The sequence below is a fragment of the Saimiri boliviensis genome, chromosome 1, assembly GCF_048565385.1.
Source record: "Saimiri boliviensis isolate mSaiBol1 chromosome 1, mSaiBol1.pri, whole genome shotgun sequence".
NCBI lineage: Eukaryota > Metazoa > Chordata > Mammalia > Primates > Cebidae > Saimiri > Saimiri boliviensis.
Window position 1 is genome coordinate 71,280,056 of NC_133449.1, and position 25,273 is coordinate 71,305,328.

The 25,273-nt window shown below is 36.9% G+C and overlaps 1 protein-coding gene across 3 annotated transcripts in view; it reads right to left on the reverse strand.

Moving 5' to 3' along the window:
* The window catches only part of MEIS1 (Meis homeobox 1), a 139,153-nt gene that overhangs the window by 6,221 nt on the left and 107,659 nt on the right, over positions 1–25,273 (reverse strand). For all 3 annotated transcript variants that reach the window (XM_010333527.3, XM_003922680.4, XM_003922679.4), the window contains exon 9: positions 18,851–18,927. In XM_010333527.3, coding sequence (XP_010331829.1) covers positions 18,851–18,927 — 77 coding nt within the window. The remainder of the gene's footprint in view (positions 1–18,850; positions 18,928–25,273) is intronic.

Below are 25,273 nucleotides of genomic sequence, written 5' to 3' on the forward strand. Positions count from 1 at the left end.
CTCTTAGGATCCATTCATATTGCATAATATTAAGAATTAAATATCAAATCCAGAAAATGAAGAGGACATATTAGATTCTGAAATAATAAATTGCTTTTAGTTTCCACTCAGATCAAATCTGATCAGGATGTAAAAAAATACAATGAAAAGTTTAATAAGGCTCTATTAATAATTAAAGGATCCACAGTCCAGTGTGAATTCTAGTTTGTAAGTCTGCCCACTTCAGAAAGGAAAATAGTTCCTAACAACCAAATCATTAAACAGACAGGGACAGGTTTTCAAAACAAAAATGCATACTTCATAACATTTTAAGATTCTCAATATCCTGTATTTGTATGTTCTTTCATTATCTGAGAAGTAATTAAAACAAATAATGAAACTGGAATCTAACTAAAAGATATACTGTTGGTGCTAACTCTTGTTGGCAATACATATTATATCAGCTCTTGTATATGAAGTCCTTGAACTGCTAATAAAAATATTTAAAACACAGATCTACAACAAATTGTGTCGCAAATCAGGTTATCATTATCTTGTATAAACCATGAAAATTAGAATCATGTGAGCAGAAGGTTAGATTAATTCTCCATTCTCATTATAAGCACAGGTGTAGCACAAACACCATGTGAAATAACCAATTAAAATGAAAAAAAGTCTGCTTTTTCATTAGCTGCCTTCACTGCATGACCAATTAGAAAATTATTTAATATTAATATTCTGCATATACTAAAAGTAATTTTCATAGTAACTAATGTAGGTAAAAGAGCAAAAACATCTCTTTATCTATGGTACTGTTCATAATCTGCAGACTCTTAGAGGGAAGGAATTCTGTCTGTTAACGTTCTTTTTCCAGACTTTTTAAAAACATAATCTTTTATGGATATGACTTATGCTACTTACCTAAAAATAGGAAGAGCCATTTTTAACAGATGAGAAGCCTGGGCTCAGAAAAATTAAGTCACTTTTTTGAGGTCACATGTTACCAAAGAGATGTTAATAATTTGCTAAATGACACACAGCTGTCAGTGGTAGCACGCACCCTCCTTTCTGGTGCAGTGACCAGAGCACTGCCACTACTGTGCCACTCATCTAGAATATCCAGACTAAATAGATATATAAAAATTAGCTGGTTTTGAGCCAATTACCACAGGCAGCAACCCTTTAGTCAAGGAATAAGCATGACTGTGAACATTTTATAAGTTAAAAATTTTGATGGCTGCACTGTTTGTGTATAAAGACAATGATAAGGCATTCAGAAAGAGAGAGGTTACAGTGACTTAATTTATCTATATTCCAAAGCTTGTCTCCATCATACTCACATATTCAGACTCCCATAGGCTAATTCATAATAATCAACTCAGGTTTGAGTCTATGACTAGTAAACCCATGAGTTCATTTTTAAAAAATTACACCAGGTTTGGAAAGGGCTTTAATAGTCACCTCGTTTGGTCACTGACATGAATCCCCTGTATGATATCTCTCCCCAAAAAGTACATAGGTAACCTCTGCTGAACTAATACAGCACTCTATCACCTTACTTGAGAATCCACTCCATCTATAAACAAGGCTGTTAAAAGATTCTGCCTTACTTGATCAAAAATATTTATGTTGATGCAAAAGTAATTGTGGTCTTGCCATTACTTTGAATGGCAAAAACAGCAATTACTTTTGCACCAGCCTAATAGTTTCACCAGTACAACTCTGAAGTACTTTAAACAATTCTAATTTTACTTCCATAGGATAGCCTGTCAAATAGTTAAACATAGCCATTATGCCTATAGGTTTCTCCCCCTCTCTAATCCTTAGGTTAAACATTAGTGCTTCTTAAAATGTGCCTTCTAGAATGTGAGTCCTTCTAGGATCTTGAGTCCATCAACACCTGGGTCACTCTGCTCGGTAGGATGATCTTTGCCTGTGTCTTCCTGAAGTATTACAGTGGACAACACCAACGACATTTATTCCAGGCCTGCTCTGATCCCCAGGTAGAAAGCAAATACATAGAAAAAATACCACAGTCTCTTAGCCAAGTGCCCACAGGTACTAGATGTTATTTGCTTCTTTTTTTGGTGGCAAAAACTGTTTGTTGTTATTAAGAACACAGATTTAATAAGCTACCCATAGACTATGTCGATGCCAACGTGGGAAACCTTTCATTAAAAAACGAAACATAAACAAAAACACTGAAAACCTGAGAAAACCTAATCACTTTTTCTGAGCTGTCTAACCACATTTAGCAGGTCTACCTGCGGCTTCTTACTTTTGAAACATTTAATTTTTAAAACTTCAGTATAATGAAATATTAGTTCAGGACGTAGTAATCTTTTAGATTTAGTTGATATAGGATGTAGTAATCTTTTAGAATGCTACTGAATTGCAATTACTATACTTATGTGAACAAGTTATTATTTGGGGTCATGATGGACATCTATCTGAAAATAGGTAAATAGCAAAATATTTCATTTTTTTTTTAAAACAACATGACCTTTTTGATCTTAGACCATCTCCACACTTGATTCTCTTTAGTGTATTTTATCATCATTTCATACTATTTTATATGTCCTCTCTTTTTGGAATTATGCTACATACAGCAGAGTCATATTTAGATGCCTTCAGGGTAAATTCAGATACAAAAACATTTTCCTTCTGGGCGAAGTAATAAAATGACATTCTTGCTCCTCCCACTATAAGTCAAACTGAGGTCAGCTCGCCCATCCCTCTATCTGTTTAAATAAACTGGTCCAGCTGTTTGTTTCTAAAATGCCCTTTGACCTTGGTATCTCATCCTCCCTTCTTTTGTGACAGAATGCTTTACTTTTCATTGTGGAAGAGTCGAAGTTATCAAGAATTCGATAAACAACGACCCAAAAAAAGTACCTTGCATATGAATGTGAACTTAAATGAACATAGTCCCTTTTTAAAATCCTGTCATTTTAAGAGGCATGAGTAAAATAGTTATCCTAAGCCTATGTATGTGTGTCTGTGTGTTCAAATATATATCTACATTTATGTATGAGCACATAAATGTATGAGATTGAACACAGAAAGAATAGCGTTTTTGAAGAGAAATATAAAAGAGAATGACAAAATTCCATTTGAATATACAATTAAAAAAATACATTCTCCAACAGCCACAAAATAGATAAAATACAAATACGTATCTATGAAATGCACACAGTTTTAGAATTTTCCATATTGATAAGATCTCTTTTATAAAGTATGTTAATTTAAAGATGTGAGAGGAAACTTTTGCAATTTTACAATTAACGTCCTAATATTATATAGGCTTTAAAACTCAGATATGGAATGTCAGAAATATATAGTAACGTGACAGTTTTGCTTACTAATTAAAATAGTTACACACCTTAGTTTAATGGAATATAATTCAAATTTTGCCATATATTGTAATTCTTGAGAAAGTAAACCTTTTAGTATACTTTAAGGTTAGAAAATGTCTTGTTTGCTTTTTCATTTACATTTGAATATCAAGGTTTCTTAAAATCTAGTTTGCATTGAAAACACTATATTCTTCTGTGAAGTACTTTTTAAGAACTGGACTCCCTGCAGGTGGTAGAAGACTGAATTAGGAAAAGAATCTTTATATTTCCTTTTTTGTCATAGAATCATGAGTTAGAATTTCTTTTTCTGACCAAACTAAATACAGTCTCAAAACAAAAAGCTTTACAAAAGAAAGGAAGATAATGGATTTACTCTATAGCTTTATTTCTTGTCCAAATAGAAATCTATTTCTTTTTTACTTGTTGTTTAAGATTCAAGTCCTAAAAACGTAAAGAGTAAGATTGGCAGGGGAGCAAAATCTCCAAAACTCTGAGACCTGTATCACCTAAAAACTGAATTTTATTTTGAATTTTTTATAGAAATCTGACGAGGAGCATGGAGAATGGGAAGTGACTGTGACTCATGTTTAAAAAAGAAATACAGGAAGTTTTGCTTTGTTCTTTTTGTCCCGAGATGTTTATTTATCATTAGTCTTTTTTTTTTCCCCCCATTGAGCTAATTTCATCTATCTCCTTATATTCTCAGTCTTTGGATACCCGAATAGTTTTCTAAGCAAGATCTGGCAGGACAGCTTTTTGAAACTGACCTTTCTCCTTTACTTTATCCTCTACTCCTTTCCCTTATCCTCTACTCCTTTCCCTGGTCCCTTCCCCCAAAACTGAATTACTAAGTTTAGTTTCCCTCTGTGAGAACCAGGAGGGGTGAGGAGATCATAGTGGGCATCTGTTAGGAGCCAAAACACAAGGTAGTTTCTTAGTTCCACAGGCAACGTTTTCCACATACCTTTGCCCTTTTCCTCCCTTGTATGGTTCTCTGTAATACTGATAAAAGTAAAAGAAAAAAAAAATTACTTGCTCACTTTCAGAAATGGCATTTTCACCTTTACTCAATTAGTTCTTTTCCTCAGTGTTTACCACTCTACTTACTCCCTGATGATTAAAGGAAGCCCACATTTGGTTATGTTAGCATGCCACAGCCAACTAAATAAACCACAGAAAATCATGATGGTGTTGCTTCCTAACAATGATTCTGCTTCACCCCGGTAGTGTTTCTCACCAACTAGGCATAAGTGAATTGTCAGCAGAACAGTGGTGGACATAGGATTACTTTAGAAGGTTCCTACCTAGGCACAGAGAAATATCATTCTACAACGTCTTCATATACCTAAGAAGCCAAAGTGATCAACTATTAAGAAAATACTTCATTAATTAGTTAGATCGATTAGTGGCAATGTTTTCTATACCTATACTTTCCATTAAAGGAAGTGCTGATTATAATAATCTTTTATTAATATTTAGCTATACTTAGGAATATCTACATACAGAATAATAAAAGTTAACACTGTGTATTCTTAAGTGTAAGATTTCTGCATATACCTTTCTTTATTCAATAGAAAATAAACATGCACAGATGATAATTGATGCATAATTCATTTGTGGTGATTTCTATAAATATTTTCAAATTTTAGAATTTAAGCCTCATGAAAAATCTTCAAATATAAAATTTGTCATTGGAAAGTAGTTGTCAAATCCCAGTATTTTGTTATTTTTCTATTCCATTAAATTCCTTGCCATAGCATTTCTTTCATCTATATCATAGTCATTTAAATAAAGTTTTATCTACTACTTTTTTAAAAGTCAATATCCCTTAATAACTTTTAAGGCATGTTTTATAAACAAACCCTCAGAGAAAGAGTTCTAGTTATCTCTCAAGTAACTCTCTGTTCTTTGAAAAAAAAAAAAAAAATTGACTCCAAGATTTGATGGAATTCTTTATTTTAGATTTACATTTACTTTGTGGATTTAATGATCCATAACTGGTGGTTTTCAGGGTCCAAGCCTTCTACACTCCCTTTCTTTGTGAAATAAAATTTCATGAAACATGATTTTAAGACGTTCAAGAAAGTTGACTCATTCTCAAGTCAAACCTTATGAAATCATGTTTTTGGCACCTTTTTCCAGTTTCTTAACCTCCTCCAGGATCCAACAGTTCCAAGACTGCAATACATCATCTGTGAGTCTGAGGGTGGGGGAGGTGGAGAACAGCAGCAGGAGGCGAATGAACAGGAGGGGAAAGGGAGCACGATCTCTCTTCTCCACCCACTTGAGAAACGTAATACTGAAATTTGCTCAAATCACAAGAAGTCCATCAATCAGCCACATGAGACATCTTCCTTCTCTAACAGCGTTGGGGTATTTGCCAAATTACTCTAGGAAGAACTGAAGTTGTCCAACACAGTTGAGAAAATTTAATTACACATACAATTAGAATTTTCTTTTCTTTTTCCTTTTCTTCCTTTCTTTTCTTTTTCTTTCTTTTTTTTTTTTTTTTTTTTTTTTTTGAGACAGACTCTCACTCTGTTGCCCAGGCTGGAGTGTAGTGGTGCTATCACAGCTTATCAACCTCCACCTCCCTGGCTCAAGTTATCCTCTCACCTCAGTCTCCCAAGGACTACAGTTGCATACCACCATGCCTGACTAGTTTTTGTCATTTTGTTTTGTTTTTGTATTTTTTGTAGAGACACAGTTTTGCCGTATTGCCTAGGCTGATCTTGAACTCCCGAGGTCAAGCCATCCAACCTCCTCGGCCTCCCAAAGTGCTGGGCATGAGACACTGCACCCAGCCACTAAAATTCCCTTTAAAGCAGCTTGTGAAGTGAACCAATCACTAGTTGACAATGATGATGCAAAGTAATAACAAAACTCATATATTATTTTGGACTTTAGACATTGAAGTAAATTTCAAATATTTCATCACTTGGTATCTATTACAGAAAATTTTCCTTGAAAGCAAATTTTGAAATGATTTCTTTACTCTAAAAAAATACGATGACAGGGAGCAGTGGCTCATGCCTATAATCCCAGCACTTTGAGAGGCCGAGGCAGGAGGATCACTTGAGTACAGGAGTTTGAGATCAGCATGGGCAACATGGTGAAACCCTGTCTCTACAAAAAATACAAAAATTAGCTGGGCATGGTGGTGCACACCTGCAGTCCCAGCTACTAGGGAAGCTGAAGTGGGAGGATTACCTAAGTCCAGGAGGTGGAGGCTACAGTGAATCATGATCATGCTACTGCACTCCAGCCTGGGCAACAGAGTGAGACAGGATTTATATTTATATTTAAGTAAATATAAAACATTTACTTAAATGTGACAGACAGTTTGCCAAACTTGAGTTTATATAACCTTATGGAGCTAAAAAATAGTGGTTTGCTAAAAAAAATATAGATTTAAAATGATCTAGGATAATAATGTAAAACTTCCTCTACTAATAAAAAAGCTAAAATAGCTATAATAATATTTTCAAAGAATAGAAATGTCTCTCTTTAGTTTAATGGCTAACCATTTTTCATTTAAATTCCAATTTTTCCATATTCACAAAAAGTCAATAAAATTGAATCTAAACATCTCTTACACATTACTGAATAAATGTATCTATTTAAAGCAAATTTTAGTTTTCTGCCAATCACCATTATAAATTGGATGAGCAGATAATTTGTCATCTAAACTGGGACATATTTGAGAGTGAAGAAGCACTATTAATAATTATGCTGGGGCCGGGCGTGGTGGCTCAAGCCTGTAATCCCAGCACTTTGGGAGGCCGAGGCGGGTGGATCACAAGGTCAAGAGATCGAGACCATCCTGGTCAACATGGTGAAACCCCGTCTCTACTAAAAATACAAAAAATTAGCTGGGCATGGTAGTGCGTGCCTGTAATCCCAGCTACTCAGGAGGCTGAGGCAGGAGAATTGCCTGAACCCAGGAGGCGGAGGTTGCGGTGAGCCGAGATCGCGCCATTGCACTCCAGCCTGGGTAACAAGAGCGAAACTCCGTCTCAAAAAAATAAATAAATAAATAAATAAATAAAAATAATTATGCTGGGCAACAGGCATAAACTATGAGTGTCCCAGGCAAGTGGGATGCATGGTCACCTTAATGATCAAATATGCTTTATTTTCCAAAGAAAATTTCCCCAAAATAATTAAAAACCCACTTGTGTTAGAATGGTGACCACCTCCTGTATACAACAGGTTTTTTTGTTGTTGTTGTTTTGTTTTTGTTTTTGTTTTTGTTTTTGACAGAGTCTCTCTCTGTTTCACCCAGGCTGGAGTACAGTGGTGCAATTTCAGCTCACTGCAAGCTCTGCCTCCTGGGTTCAAGTGATTCTCCTGCCTCAGCCTCCCTAGTAGCTGGGATTATAGGCACCCACCAATGTACCCATCTAATTTTTGTATTTTTAATAGAGACAGGGTTTCGTCATGTTGGCCAGGCTGGTCTTGAACTCCTGACCTCAGGTGATCTGCCCTCCACGGCCTCCCAAAGGGCTGGGATTACAGGCATAAGCCACTGCACCTGGCCCTAATCAGGTATTAAAGAATCTTAGCTCCATATTAGAGTACCTTTGAGCTCCTTTCTTTCTCTAGGATCTTGCCTGTAGTTACCTCAGCTCTCCAAGTCTTCAGCAACCAAAAACCTCCAGACCTGGAGTCCCTGCTCATGCCAAGAGAGAATATCTCAAAATTTAGCTTGATTTCTAGTTCCATCTGGTTATGAAATTAGGCTATAGAATGGCACAATGAAGATGATTTGACTTAAATGGAGGCTTGCATCTATTCCTTGGAGTGTTCCTTGTGACCTCTGTTTTAATGAGTAAAGTTTGAAACCTAAGCTCTATGTAATAATATATGTCAATATGTAACCTGTAGACCTTTAAAATACAAATGGAAACACACTTAAAGGAAAAATCTCTCAAATGAAGACAATAACATTAGCAAAATGACATCTTGGAACTTGTCAAATTTTGGAAATGCTTATGGTCATCTAAGTCACTTTGAGGGAACTTTGTGCATTTTACTGGTGAGTTGTTGGATTTCAGTGTAACTATCCTTTTCTTTAAACATCACTCATAATTATCACAGTAAAACACTACTAGCCAGGGGCAGGGAAAGTGAGAGCAGTGAGTAGTGAGAAGAATATGAGAACTGAGTGTGAAAACTGCCACTCACTGGCTCTGAGATCTTAGCAGTATTTAGGTGCTGAAATTGGGATGATCGAATGAAAAGTGCTTTGTAAATTATACTACCCTAAGACAGGTGTCTGTTGCAATACTGTCATTCTCAGAGATACAAAATGGTACCAAAACTTGTATATGAATGCTTATAATGGCAAAAGGTGAATATCAAATCCCCATCCACTGATAAATGGGTTTAAAAATGCATTATATCCATACAATGGAACATTGCTCAGCCATGAAAGAGAATGAAGTACTGATAATACATGCTGCAACAAAGATAACCCTTGCAAACATCATGCTTAGTGAAAAAAGCCAGTCACAAAATGCCACATATTCTGTGATCACATGGTGAAATGTCTAGAATAGGCAAATATAGAGACAGAAAGTAGATTAGTGGTTGTCAGGAGCTGTTGGAGAGAGAGAGACGGAGAGAGAGAAATGGTTGAATTGTACAACCATATAATATGAATTATATCTCAACAAAGCTATTAAAAATATGTACATTCTAGTGGATTGGAAGAAGCACTGAACTAGGAGTCCATCGTAGCCCTGGCTTTAATTAGCTCTGAGCCTCATATATCATATGATACCTAAATTCCCTCCAAGAATTTTTGCTCTATGGTTCTGTAGCACAGGCTTACTAAAATTGTAATCCATACTTCCTTTTGATAAGCCGAAAATCTCATATTCCTTTGTTATTTACAATTTCAAAAGAAATAGCATGACTAAAAACAAAATTTAATTCTCAATATACTTTTTAAATGTTATATTCAGTCAAAATGATTGTGACATCCTTCCTCCCCCACCCACTCCCTCACAGCGCCCCTGCCCCAAGTCATGAAAATAGAAATCTCTGCCATAACCTACTGTACTTTCCTTTCTGTAAACAGTATTCAGGTGACAAGCCAGGGGGCTGGGGTCCTACATCTTTTTGTACATGTTCAATACCTTCCATAAGCTTTTTCAATATCCCCCTGCCCCCTCCCTGGCCCTTTCCAAGTACATATGAATGGTGACCCAAACTAGGGATCAAATAAAGTCAACCACGACAGATAACCTGGTGATACAGGCCAACAAAACCCTTCAACCAGACAACAAACCTCAAGACTACTGGTGTGCATTTGATTTAGTTAGCATCCTAGAATAAAAATACCGAAAGCTTAAATGCGCATGTGCATGTGTATAATTATATGGTGCATTAACTTCTATCCGTAGGCAATATACTGCTTTTGAAAAAAAAAAAAAGTGACTTTATCAATATTAAGCCAGATCTCAGCAAGGACAGGAAATTTATTTATGAGCTAAATTACATTTAGCTCCACTTGCCTCCCATGGACCTGGAAGAGTTAATATGTTTGAAAAAGGAGATACTTTTTCCCTTCTTCAACCATAGGATCTAATCTTGTGAGGCATCAGTTAGTTAATAGGGTAAAAAGGAAAAGAGACCTCTCAAGGATGTTGGAACAGATTAATATTTTTTGCTTATTTGTTATTGTTCGGGTGTCAAAAGCACGATAGAGTTAATTATTTTCCATATTAAGGGACCAGGCTAAGGGCATTGCAAGAATGGGAATAATATAGACAGGAAAATATTAATAATTATAAGGGCATTGAAAGGGACAGCCTATATTTGCCAAAGTTACAAGCATCCATGTTGTTGGAGGGTTTTCTTTCTAAATGTCCTCTTTCCCCTTGAAAATCAAAAACGAAGCAGAACAAAACTCTCAGCGTCTACACAAAGCTCCTCCACATTCAAAAACCGGAGCAATGCAGACCGGATCTGAGACCAACGTTTGCCCTCGGAAACACTTCCTTCCCCCGAGCCTCTGGCTCCACTCCATTTTTCAAGAAAACTGTTTTACTCAACCAGAAGGCAACATTTGCCCCATTTTTTAAATATCTCAGGCTGATGTTTTAACCACTCAAAAATGCTGTTTGCTTTCTGTAGGCACAGCCTGAAGCAAGATGATGATGTGAGTGAGACGGGAGAGAGGGTCTCTCTGGGTTCTGCGCTTCCCTGCTTAACGGTTAATCACCCAGCACCAGCCTCAGCAACTGTTGACACAAAATAGGTGGAGATCAGGTCTGTGCAAGCAGAAAATACCAGAAAGGCAAACTGTATGTAAACACACTTAAGACAGATTTGACAAGAATAGACCTAAACCTGACTTGCTAGGAAACTACTCATGTCTAAGGCTTCAATGTCCCTCACAGCGGAGTCTGTTTCCCCTTACAGAGCTTCTTTTGAGAAGACAAAAAGTAACATTTTAAAAGCTAAAATACATTTACAGAGGACAGCTGAGACATTTGTCCCCTTGATTCACATAATGTGAGTTTCAAATCTGCTCTTACATGCAGGATTTATGTAATGTAATAGGGTTCTTCCACGTATACTTGTATATACTTGGAGTGGAGCCCAGTGAAAGAAGAGGGAGAGGAAGAAGGATGGGGTGGGGGGAAGAAACAGACAGAGAGAGAGAGAGAGAGAGAGAGAGAGAGAGAGAGAGAGAGAGAGAGAGAACGAACCACAATTCAAAAGGGTATTTCTCCTGACCCATAAAACTCATGCAAAGAAAACTCATGCAAAGCAGCAAACAGATAATGCTTAAACTGTCTTTTAATCTTATCTAACTGACACCTGACAACCTATTACTTATAGATTATTAATGCACCCACTAAAAAGTTTGTCATGTACAGAATTACTGGAGAAAAAGATTGAATGCCTGAGGAAAAAAACAAATTTTGCTGTACAATAACTTCAGAAATTTTGAGCCTATTATCTGTCATGCCCTTCGTAGACTCATAGCACACTGCTAAAAACAACTGATTTATCTTTATTATGAATCCTAAAATGACAGCACACATCTTTTTTGTGTCCTGTGATAATGTTTAATTTCATCTAGTTTTTATTTTACAGTGTTTGATTTGCTTATTTAAGATGAGAAAAAGTTACAACTTCTTAATTAATTTCTCCGTTTGTCTCTTTATCAAAGTGTTTTTTTTTTTTTCTTCCCCACTCCTAGGATAAAGCTGGAACGAGAGTTTCAGAACACTCACTTGATTTCTTTTAGATTCACATTATTACACAGTCTAGACTATTTAGAGCTAGAAGAGTCCTTTGAGTCCTCACTAATTAGTCTTACCTGTCCATTTCAAACCAGAGGACACTGTCACCCACATCTAAGGAGTGGGGATGAGGGATGAAATGTTTTGATTGCAGTGACCTTTCCCTGCATTTCCCCTTCGCATTCTCACCCTGTGTAAATGTTACGTTGTCATGAGGCTTACAGAAGGATTTGTTCCTTACCCACCTGTGGATGGGGTGTAACCAAGCTCCTCCCCAATGACCATGATGCCTCTCAGCCCCTCATCCCTATGCCCTCTCCTGGAAAATGGGAGTCAAGTCCTGCTCCATCGGGTTGCCTAACACACAGCCTCTTGTTTGCATTTCTCTGACCATACTTTCAGACACACTGAAAACAACAAGTCTGGTTTAATTAGGATTTGCAACAAGTTGAGCTGACCTACATACCATGTTGAAAGTCAACCACCAAGCCACTGGCTTCATTGCCTTGAAAGGAATCATAGATATTCAGAAACATTATGTCCCTGCTGGGTAAATCAGTCTCTCCACTCAGCTCTGAGCCTCACCTGAACCCCAATCCTACGGGGCTCTGACATACTTCCTCAGGTTGTACCAGCTGGCTGGCAGCTTCCAGCTAGTGTCTTGTCCTCCTGAGGAGCTCTGCAAACTGCCTTTGAATGCTGGCTGGAGGAAAAACAGTGATTACACAAAACTGTATTTGGACTTTCAAATCCACCCTTCCTACATCCCAGACCTTTGTTTCTTTTCTCACCTAGACTTAAGGCCCCATGGTAGAAGGGACAGGGTTTTTCCAGCCCACACAGTGGGCCAACGTGTACCCTTTCATAAGGAGCTTCTATGTGTAACAGTATTAACGATGTGATTTTACACAGTGGGGAAAAGCTCTGAGTAAACTTATGGTGTAAAACTTAAAACAAAGTATATTTAACAGACTGCAGAGTCATTTTCAAAGAAGACTGTTGGAAATTTTTTAAATCGGCAGAAAAAAAAATCAGTGTCTCTGTTGAACTCCTAAGACTCTCTGACATGACAATACCTGAAGGTTTCTAAATTCACAGCTCTTTTCCCTGCGAGCTATTTGCTTAGCTTTCTTAATAATACCCTGCCTGTCTGGCACCCCGCCAGCTCTGTCTCAGGCAACATGCAAGCTAAACAATTTTTGACTGATTTCAATATTTTCTTATGAGCAACTAGACAGTATTTTATGTAGTGAGTATTACTGATTGCTATAATCTAAGCCCAGAGTAAGTGTCTGTAAAGGTAATATTATTAGAATTGACACTCAAGGTGAAAAGCATACCAATTAACCAAGGCTTGAAGAACAACAACCCATTCTGAAATATTCTGGGGAGTTCTTCCATTTATATTTCTCCTTCTTTTTATAATACTGCACCTGTTACTCCATTGATCAATTGGGAAGTCTACTTTCAATGTAGGTTATACTTCAATTCTCAAGGGAAAAAGTTAAACCACCTGCTTAATACAATTACTTTTTGTGTGTGAAGCTGTTCCATCCCTAGGTGATTCCTAGGCAAGGAAAATCACCATACAGCCCGCACTTTCATTTTGTAGTTGAATAGCAAACAAGTGACCCAGAGCTTCTTGCATCGTGCACTGTTTTTTTCTTTTTTTACATCTGTTTTCCTTGCTTTTGTGTCATGCCTCTGTTTAGCTTTATTGACAAAACAATCTGTGTCTAATATTTAAACAACATCTGTAAAATGTATTATTAAATTATGTTGGAAGAAAAAACAGAACAATTCTATGAAGCCCTATGACCCCCATTGATTTTTAGATCACAGAAGTTGAAAGGATAATTTGTGAATGTTTTAACATTTACAACTAAACAGGTACCTATATTTATAGAATCTTTGATTACTTATAAAAGTATTTGCTACATTATTACCATAACTCAGAAAGAAACTTGACCTTTAACAGTAGAATCTGTTTATTATAATAAAGGAGATCTTATTTTTTAAAAATAAGTTTACATTTTTACTTGCCAGTGGCATAAATCTCTAAGGATAACATACTTTTTTTCCACTAGTAATAAATGGGAAGTGATGCCTGAATGATTTGCAGTTTTGAAAGCAATAAATGAAGTAACTAGGAAAATCTGGTATGAGCACTAAAGCTAAGAAATGTAAACTACAATAGTTCTGAACAGTGTCATCTTGGCTGCTAGGATGCAACCTGGAATTTTATATAGCCTATTGAAGGAGAATGATTTTTCTCTCCATATAAATACTATATTTCATATACACTATATATTTTGCACTTAAAACCCTTATTTCCTTTTCAGAACATAAAGGGATAATCATTTAATATCAGGCCTTAATGGGAAAGTGTTTGGAAGAGGAATTGTAAACAGAGAAACTGTAAAATTTATTCAGTACACTCTAGGCTAAAACTCTGCTGAGGCAGGAGACAACTAAGGCATCCAGTAAGTATGACACAATCACCAGAGATAAGTTTTCATCCCAGGGAATTCCCAGGCCTGCAACATTGGTATGATCATGTATAAGGGAATTTTTATCTGACCATTCTACACTCACACTTTCAATATAAAAAATTTAAGTTGGTCTCTTCAGGAGAAAAAACAACCAAGTATTAACTCTGTGTGTGTGTGTGTGTGTATGTGTGTATGTTTCCTGTAAAGTTCTACTTAAATACTTAAAGGTATAAATAACCATGTAATCTCAAAATTTAAGATGTTTCTACTTAAATTACTAAAACATTCAGCATATTGATAATGTTTGCACTGCTGATGTAACACAAGCATTTGTTACAACCACCAAAACAATAAAAAAACAAAAAAACAAAAGCCCCTAATGGTATTATTTTATCATTTTTGGATAAAATTATAATTGGGAGCAAGGGACCAAAGAAGGAAGAATATATAAATCTATGGTGCGTATTAGGTTTCAAAAATGATTACACTCTTAAATCTATGTCTATCACAACATACTAGACTGAAATATTTAGGCAACTAGTTATGGAAGTTGATATTTAAAAAACATGCAGTTACATCAAATAATTTATGTAAAAATATTTTATTCAAATATTTTTGCATAATTGCCTCAATTCTCAAAAAGATTATTGGCATAGACATAGCCTACATTGTCATATCTAATAAATTTCACATTCCTTCCTAGGGCCCAAATGCTATAAGTACTGATGCCAACCATTTTAAGTTTCTTTCTTTCCATTTTTATTCTGACAATTGGACCAAAATAATAGTTATAACGAGACTTCCTTTCCTTCCAAATTCTCTTAATTAATCGCATCAGTCTTATTGTTTTACTTTTAAGCACTCTCTTTGCCTTTCTCTCCTTAAATCCCATGTACTTTAAGCCTTAGCCACTTGAGGCAGATAGTTTATATCACTATATCAATTCAAGAAATGTAAAATTAGTTCAATGATGAAGTGAAAGAACAATTAAAATGTAGCAAACTTCTTGTCTATTTTTCAGTCAAAGCCTAACTTAAAACTGGATCAGCCAGCGTTTCTATGACACTCTAACAACTGGATGTGAGTTTGTATTTTTCACTTACATATTATATATTTTGATACATTATGTTGCTGCCAGTAATTATGACTGATCTACACTCAATCTGCCCTTCAGCGTTTTATTGAATTGCATTTCAACAGTGACTCATAGATCATACAAAAATGTACATGTGTGTTAACAAGTTTTAAGAAATCCAAGAAGGAAGACACAGATGTTTAAAAGTTGTGGATACATAGATGAAAGGGAAATGCAGAAATACTAATGATGACATTTTCAAAATTATTATTCTTAGTTGGAAATAACTTGGACTGATGCTCAGTATAGATAAGATTAAAAATATTTTACAAAAAAATGTTTGTAAGTTGGGTGCAGCTGCTCATGCCTGTAATCCCAGCATTTTGGGAGGTTGACATGGGTGGATTTCTTTCAAGTTAGAAACCAGCCTGGGCAACATAGCAAAACCCTCGCCTCTACAAAACAAAACAAACAAACAAACAAAAATTAACGGGGCATGGTGGCGCATGCCTGTATTCTCAACTACTAGGGAGGTTAAGGCAGGAAATCACTTGAGCCAGGAGTTGGAGTTTGTATTGAGCCATGTTCATGCCACTGCACTCCAGCATGGGCAACAGAGCAGGACTCAGTCTCAAAAACTAAAACTAAAACTAAAACAGGAAGAAGTTTCCATAAAAGTTAATAAACCATTAAAAATTCAAATCAAAGGGCCGGGCGTGGTGGCTCACGTCTGTAATCCTAGCACTTTGGGAGGCTGAAGTGGGTAGATCACAAGGTTAAGAGATTGAGACCATGCTGGCCAACATGGTAAAACCTGTCTCTACTAAAAATACAAAACAAAAAAAAATATATAGCTGGGTGTGGTGGCGTGCACCTGTTGCTAGCAAACTCCACTCATGGAGCTATGGGAGGCTACTTGGAAGGCTGAGGCAGGAGAATTGCTTGAACCCAGGAGGCGCAGGTTGCAGTGAGCTGAGATGGTGCCACTGCACTCCAGCTTGGCGACAGAGCGAGACTCCGTCTCAAAAACAAATAATAATAGTTCAAATCAAACATAGTATTGTCATTATTTGTCAAACTGAATAAAAACAATCTCTCTTACAACTTTTAGTTACTGGAGGGACATTTTCTATAGCAAAGTTGTTAAGTGTTGAAACAATTGCCAAATGCAAAGCACTGAGGTGTAAGCAAAAGCCACTTCTAACTCCATGTATATATCCAAGTAGAGAGAGCCCACACACTACACAAAGTGGCAGTTAAGCACAGAATTGTGTTTCTGTCCCAAATAACTAAGTAGAAGCTTTTTTTTTTTTTTTTTTTTTTTTTTTATGAGACGGAGTTTCGCTCTTGCCCAGGCTGGAGTGCAATGGCGCGATCTCGGCTCACCGCAACCTCCGCCCCCTGGGTTCAGGCAATTCTCCTGCCTCAGCCTCCTAAGTAGCTGGGATTACAGGCACGCGCCACCATGCCCAGCTAATTTTTTGCACCTTTAGTAGAGACGGGGTTTCACCATGTTGACCATGATGGTCTCGATCTCTTGACCTCGTGATCCACCCACCTCAGCCTCCCAAAGTGCTGGGATTACAGGCTTGAGCCACCGCGCCCGGCTAGTAGAAGCTATTTTTAAGTTATATATCTGTGCAGAATTGAACAGCAGTGTGAAGTTTAGGGTAAAGTCTGCATATACTTTAAAGATTATTTTAGAGTATGAATTAAAACTTTTTAAACATCCTTTCTCTCTCTTCTAGTTACAAAACAAAAGTCGAATTGTGATCACTGATTAGGAAGGTTGCTCTCTGGCAGAGATTGTGTATAGAATCTAGAAAATTGTGTGTATATATATATTGCTTGAAGTCACAAGAATGCTTTCCTCTTCCTGCATTCACAGGAAATATCCCATAATAAGATTATCCACCCATCGTAAGCAACTTGTATTGGGATTTGTTTTCTGGTAACCGTGTTTATGAGTGGAGTTTGCTAGCAACCCTGCAGAGGAAGAGAGATGGCTCACAGGAAAGATCCCCTGAGTGATAGCACTTTTGGGTTTCTTAACTAGAGAGCTTGTCCTGTCACTCCTTTGCGAACAGGAACACTTCCCAGGGAAATGTGACATTTGTGAAGCCTCCACTGTATTAAAACTGCCTCAACATCAGTTTTAAGTTTTAAAATATAGGTATATGAATTTAGATGTGCATGAAAAATTGATGGTCTTTCCTATAATATTGTCCAGAACCATTTGAAAGTTCCAATACGTAGTGTTAACAGCCTTGAAAATTAAGACACAGAAGCAGGTAAAAATAGGCAAACAAAAACCTCAGCAGCCACACAACTCCTGGTAACACATTTAGATGTAGTACGCCTTTGCTTCATTTACCATCCCCTGATGAAAAGGGCTGCAAAAATTGATCTCTCAAGGCTGCAGTAAGGTCATAGAAATTGATAACCCTTACAAGCAATGCTTATGTGAGTCTGTCTGTGTCTTGCAGATAGTGCACTTTGTAAATTAATCCTCCAAAGGCAAATATATTGTAAGTAGCTTGTTATCTCTAAAATACTAAATTGAAGAATACATGGGATTATATTGACAGAAATTACATTTTCTGTAATGGGGTTTAATATATCTGAAATCTCTCCCAAAGGCTCCCAGGCTCTCTAACAGAGAAGGGTCTGTTAATGTAGGTGCAATAGACATCAAGAACAAATTTATTCACCAAAATGGATTAGGCCATGTAATCAGAGATTCTGTAATATTAATCTTTGACACTTATTGAACAGAAAGAAATACTTCTGTCTGCAAACTAACATTCCTAGTTCTCCCCTTCCCCAACCCAGGCTTTGGGCCTTTTCTGGATTTTACTTCAAAGAGGATAAGGTTTCCCCATCATAAACACTAATGTAAAAATATTAGGACAATTAATTAGATACACTTACTTTTAGAGGATATTGGATTTCGATACCCTTCAAATATGACACTAGCCCTGGGTGATTATATGAAACCTGGCTTTCAGCACATTCACAAAGGGTAATAAATCATACTTTCTCAAAGCCTCATTGCCACACTGCTGTACATTAAGTCAGAATATTGTTGGCTGGTAGTTGGTACATAATCTCAGCTTCGCCCCAAATCAGGAATTTACACTTTATTTAGAAACAGCCCTCAGATACCTCAGGTTTGGAATAGCCTCAAAGAGAAACATAAATAATTTCTTCCTTTCGGTATTCCAGAGATAAGAGTAAAGGAGAGACTATCCTTGAATACATAGCCCTAACGAAATCTAACTAAATTTAGTTATTCCATGGATTTAAATCTGACTGATATGTGATGGTGGATTTTCTTGTTCTGTAGAAAATAGGATGATACCACTCTGTCATTACCCTGAAGGGGGGAAAAAAAGCCATAGAGAGAGAGAGACATTTGCAGAGCCATAGTGAATGTGAATCACACACATACTTAATACTACGCATAAATTGTCAACTTATAAAGGAGGTAGAAGGCAATACAATGTTTTATTTCCCATACTAGCAAATGTTCTCACATATCAGTCAACAGTTTGTTTTCACTTTTGGATCAACAAGCCACCAGGGAAAGCAGTGGCAACTGGGCGTGTCTTCTTCATGCAAAACATGAGCTGCAGGTTGCCAGAGGGGAAAACAGATTGTGTGTAAACACAAAGCCAAATTACTTACCAATTGTTCACTTGAAGGATGGTGAGTCCCGTGTCTTGTGCCAACTGCTTTTTCTGTTCTTCAGAAGGGTAAGGGTGCTGAAAGAGAATAAAAAAGATATGTGTGCATCAGGCAATGTTTAGGCCATTTTGTCAATAGCCTAAGTGTCTCATGAAGTCTATAATTAAAGGTAAAAATGCTGAGGTGTGTCACTCTTATTAATGGAATACTACATCATCTAATTAATGGCAGTAAAAGACAAGCCAATTACAAAGATTAGTGAAGTGTATAAATAGCTACTTAGGATACTTGCAGAACCTTGATACTGAGTTTATCCTTTAACAGGTTTATTTGTTGCAAATACAGAAAGTTTAGTATGATCTTCACTGTATTTTATAGGATTAAAATAAGGACAAGCCATTTGTTACCATCTAAAAGTATACTGCCCTGACTTAATATATTCATTGAACCATAAATTTCTAAAGCTGACCCATTTGGACCAACAATCTCAGCTGAGGTCCCCACAGTGGCATTCTCCCTCTCAAACACCATTATTGCCAGAATATCAAAACTAAAGTGGGCATTATTAAAACACACACACACAGAACACACACACACACTCACTCTCTCTCTCTCTCTCTCTCTCTCTCTCTCTCTCTTCATTTTAGCTCTTCAGCAAAGCACAAACAAACAAAATTCAACAATGCTGGTTTCCATATCTGAATGTCAACACATGCTGAGATTCTGAACACAGGCCAATATAAGGTCAAAGACCAGCATATTCTACATGTTAAGAACAAGCCCGGCTATGTTCCTCAAGAGTCAGAGTAGATAAAAGCATTACAGGACTAGATAATAAAGTGAAATTCATACTTTCCTGTAAGAATCTTTGGAATTTTACTGAAATTAGTTCTGGTACAAAAGCTTTCTATTCACTAATCAAATATATCTAAATTTGAAATACATATTTCTAAAGCTTAGGGGAGGAGCTGAGGATGTGGTTTCCATCTATAGAGACATTAGCTTGCTTGAAATACTGCATCTCAATTTATTCTCCCAAGATAAAATTCTTCTGAGAGTCAACCCTCTATTATGAATAGAAAAGGGCACCCCCAATACTTAATTTAACTATCTGTGCCACTGAAACTAAATTCTGGTCTATTGAATGCTAATTAACATAGCTTTTAATTTAATTAATAATGTCTGATTAGATGCTAAAAAGGCTTGTTAATGGCCACTTCAGTGCTGTTATATGTAAGTTTAAATATGCTCTGTATCTATACGCATGGGATTTGTTTGTGAACAGCAGAGAGATAGCAATTTTTCCCATAAGCATTGTCTATGATTGTCACTTAATCAATAAATACACAATTAGAAGAAGGCTTTGCTTTCATGGAATATAGTGCCTTTCTCTAAAGAGCTCCAAGTATATTACAGACAGTATGGTAATTAATCCCCATTATATCCCTGTGAGTGACATAAATGGAATCTATCAACCCTTCTGTCTTACAGGTGAGGAAACTGGCCAGGGGAAGAGATGGCCAGAGGCAGACATAAGTCAGTGATACTTTCTGCTTCCCTTCTAGTGCCTAAGTCTCACCATGACCAAAGGATGTCAGATGCCTTTCATAATCCTCATTCATGTCTCTTGTGAAATAGTATTCAGAGAGGTTATCATGGCCTGCAAGGTCTGCCACCGCCCAGCCCTGCCCATCTCTCAGATTTTAACACCTTCTTCTCACCTGCTTCCTACTCCTCTACCCAGCCACATCATCCTTTCTGTTCCTATTCCAATGTCACTTTCAGCTCTCAGCTCAAATGTTCAGCTTTTACCCTTCCTACCGCTCCAGCACCTGCCTTATCGCTTTTTTTTCTTATTTCCCTAATAGCAAGCGTTGCTCTCTCAAGCACCTGCTTTAATTATTTATTTCCTTGTTGGTGTGTCTTTTCCCACTCATCTACCAGTGCTAACCTACTTGCCTTGCTTGCTCTCTATCCTCAAAGCCCAGATTAGAACATAACAGAAAATCACTAAATACTTGTGGAACAAAGGAATGGTTATAACATGCTATGATAGACGCTCTCCACTCAGATGCAACATCAAAATACATAATAAAGCATAAATGATTCAATTTAAAATCCATGACACTACTTTCTTGGCTTCATTCACAAAGGTGATGTTGACTCACTTTCTTCAAATAAAGGTATATAAACCTCATAAAAGTCTAAAATCATAAGTGACATTGGTGCTACTCAACAGAATGCCAGCCACTGCAGCCAAAGTCTCATGACTGGCTACTGAGTTTAAAGCAATCCATCACTGTAAGGTTTAAAACATAATTCTGACTATATAAAGATTTGATACATAATACAAACCACATGAACTTCTTATTCCATGGATAGAATGCTGAATTACAGCTTGATATACAATAGTTCTATGTCTACACTTGTTGAAGAATTGTACATACAATAGGTGACTCTATTAGATTGTATAAATGATACTGCCACTCATTAACTACGGGACTTTGAACAAGAGACAACTTTCTTATCCTCGATTTTGTCACCCAGAGTTCTAAGATCCATTTGGTTAAAGATTACCCAGGCTGGCAGTTCTTACAGTATTGCAATGCCAGAAGATAAGCTCAATTTTGAAATATGCAAATGTTGGCATCCCACCATTGGCACTATTTGCCATAAAAAGTTGTACACCGAAGTACACAAGCAACTTCCAATCTATAACATTTTCTGTAATATGACCTGTTGACAGTCTCCAAGGTCTTACAGAAATCACAATGATTTTTAATAGAATTAATAAATATGTCGACAGTCTCTCTTTGGTATAGTTGGATGGCAAAATCTTTTGCCCTGTCATGTTAGTTGTGTCTTAGTATTATGACCAGAACTGTATAAAAATTATTATTTATGCCATTTATCTTTAGTTACTTTTAAAATTGAGAATTGTCACAGTAACTTATTTTCCTGTGTTTTCAAGAGTACTTTTGCATGCCTGTTTGTGAGCAAGTTTTACATACATTCTTACAAAGCAAATGTAATTCACATTTTATTTACGCAAGTGGTGTCAGGAAAATTCTCTTTGAATCATTACCATTACCTGGATTACTAGAGCCTCAAAGAGCAGTCATATGGCTCACAAAATTTCAGTGCAAATTTTGGTTGTTTCTTCATATCACGTAGTTTCTGATTTCATAATTTAAATATCGTAAAATTCAAAAGTTCTACCCTGTTTTTCCTGTGTCACTTCTCATGTGATCTGACTTTAAGTAATTGGAACAAACTGTGTCTAATTTCATGCAGCATAATTGCTAGGCAGCCTCAAGCTATGGAGACTCAGCACTCTGTCTCCATTAAGAAATTTTCCGTTGTTCGGGATATATTTTTTTTTAAATAGAAATGAATGAGCCTGGACAAATTAAATGTCACAATAATCTGGCCATTGTTAAGAGGAGAAAAAGGTATCAACAAAATTCCTAAACCCTTGTCTATGGTAGGTCAACTGAATGTTTTTCTTTTTCTCATAGTTCTTGGCCTTAGTGTCCCACAAACTTTCAATCCCTGAAAAAAAGTCTATAATTGCTAGAATCACATGAAAGCCATGACTTCATGTAGCTAATCCTTAGTCAGCCAAAAATTCACAAAGAAGTAGGCTTTTAAACTGAAACCCAATACGTTTAAATATCTTAAATCCTGTGCATCTTTACTAAATAAGCTTTTTGTGGACAGTATGAGTTATTCTTTTGTAGACTTGAAAAAAATGACTTGACAAAAACGCAGCATGCCACAGGCATGGCTGCTGAAAAAACATTCAAAGTCCTGTTGCCTTTTGCCCACAGGGCTTGTGAGGCCATGCAATGGGCAAAGGCAGACATCATTTTGCAAAAGAGATAAAGAGTAATCTCGGAGAAGTGCCATTTTTAGGGAGAAAATGGGAAATTCATTCCAAATCTTTGCAACCTAAAGGCCTCTGGTCACTCCTGGCCATTCTCCCAAACACCTTTGCTGTTATTGCAACTCAAGGACACAGTTTAAGAAAGATCAGTAGGCTCTTGTGAAGAAAAGAAGGATGGCACTTCCCAGATATACCAATCAACCTAATCACTTCAGGATATCAAAGCAAATTTGACCACAGTCCCATAGACAGTGAGGGAGACCTCGCCTCTGTTGTGTACATTAGCCTCTTGCTATTATCTCTTAAAAGCTTAATTATTTGCAAACAATTGATCAAGATGGGAATTTGAGAAAGGATATGCAAGGGCCACTGGGAGAACTGCAACACATTAAGAGAGCAAACAAAATTACCTTTAGATCTTACAATAAGAATTAACGATTGAGAGGGGAGAGCTGGGCAATGCAGTAGCATTGCAGGGGTCCCTTCTCGAGTGTTTCCCATTTGATCTGCATTAACACCTCAGGAATGAGTGAAAGCCATAAAACAGTGATTATGTATGGGGAAAGCTGGCCCCTCCCTTCCAGCATTAAACCTGCACACATGTATTAGGCTGGTTTGTCTGGGGAGAGAAGAGATGCTGACCTCCAAGGAAAACTAAGTGGCTTGTGGGCAGTGGAACCCCAGCTAATGGGGATAACTCATGAAATGATCATCCTTATTTCAATCGTCAACACTTTGACTTCTCCTTTCTAGCATAAATCTCTTGCTAAAGTATAAACCACTTGCCACTCTTCATGTGTTTCTGGATCTTGCAGTGACTTCCAATAATGAACCAGTATAGAGTGATTCTTTAATGACCCCATCAAAGAATAAAATGATCCCTAGGGTAAGGTCCTGTATAAAAGAAATAAGAGATGTCTGAGAAAAATCTAAAAATACCTTATGTAAAAGTTGTCTGAGCTGTCATTTTACCAGCCGCAAAGGATAGAAAGTGACAGAAAATGGAGACTTTCTCAAGAAAGTTATGTCTGCACAATTCCAGTGTTATTTCTTGAGACTGGGATGGGAAGGGGGTTTTAAGTTGGTTATCTGATATTTACAAGTTCACAATACATCAGAAGAAAGTGTATTTTTTTAAACAATCAAGCAGACTATTTCAGATGAGCATCAATGGGGAAGAGAGAGACTCTGTAGAATGCACAGTTAGAAAATCACCAGCTTTATATCTTAACAATATCTTTGACCAAATGTACTTCTTTCATCAAAATTTCCACTCTTGGCTGCAAATGTGGATGCCAAGAGAGTGATGAACTTTATCTTATCTACCCTGGTAACCAAGTTTCAATAACACCCCCTCCCTCACCACCTTGGCCACTCTAACAGCACATTGCAATGGCAGCAGAAAATTTGAAAATAATCCTGTACAGAGCTTGCTGGTGAGATAATGGAAGGCTACGCTGCCCCTTCTCAAGCCTCAGATTAGTAATTCCTTGTGACACAGAACTGCCTTTATACCGAAACTGCAAAACGGCTATAACAAAGCAATAGAGGTAGAAGCAATTTTCAAGCAAAATGTTACATGCTATACTTTAAAAGGTATGGGAATAGGTACCAGAGGAGCTGATCTAACAGGAGGAATTATGGCAACTGTCCAATATAAGCCTTATCAAGGCAATGTTCTGTTGCTTAGCTGAATATGTTGGAAGAACAATTTTGGAACTTCTTTTATCCTTTTTCCTCCAGACCTTTACCTCCTCCACGGCTAAGTTTAATGCATTAATATAAGTTGACCTTGAGCTAAACTCTGAGATACTCCCTCTAAAGAAAAAAAAAAAAAAATCTACCATATGGTTTTTAACTATTAGATTTCTGTGCTCTTTTCAAACTTCTACTGAGTTTTTGCACTAAGAGAATACTGTGGATCTAAATGAAAATAACCAGCTATATATTTGACCTCTAGGAGACTAAGCAGAAACTTGTTAACCAAATATATTTATATTTGTTTAACATAATGGTTTTTTGCCTATAAAAACTTCTCCCACTTTAAATAAATTTGCAGCCATTTTCCCCTTATGCGCTGACTATGAATAGCTTACACTGTGATAATTACATTGATCTAGGATACTTTTTTCCTTTAAAAAAAAAATCCATAATGCTTCCCTATTGTCTTTCAGCTTTATGAATTAGTTTTACTGTTTCAGTGAATGCTTTTTTGTCTTCTGACTGCACATTATCAAAGAGACACTTTGTGCCTCCTATTTGCATTACAAAAGCAGTGCACCGTGCAGTCGCAGAACATAGCCTGAATGCATAGCAGTTGAGTCCTGCATCCTTGCACATGCTGGAATCAAAAGAAGGAAGGTTGGTGCTGGGACCGGCTAAGAAGCCAGAAATGTTTGGAGCATCATCAGTAGAGTCACAGGATTTCACAACCTGCTTTCTTAATTCTCCACCAACACCCCTAGATTGCCTAGTTGCTTAGACTAAATGGGCTCCATTTTTTGTTTGGCATTTGCTTTTTCTGGGGCCCAGTCTAG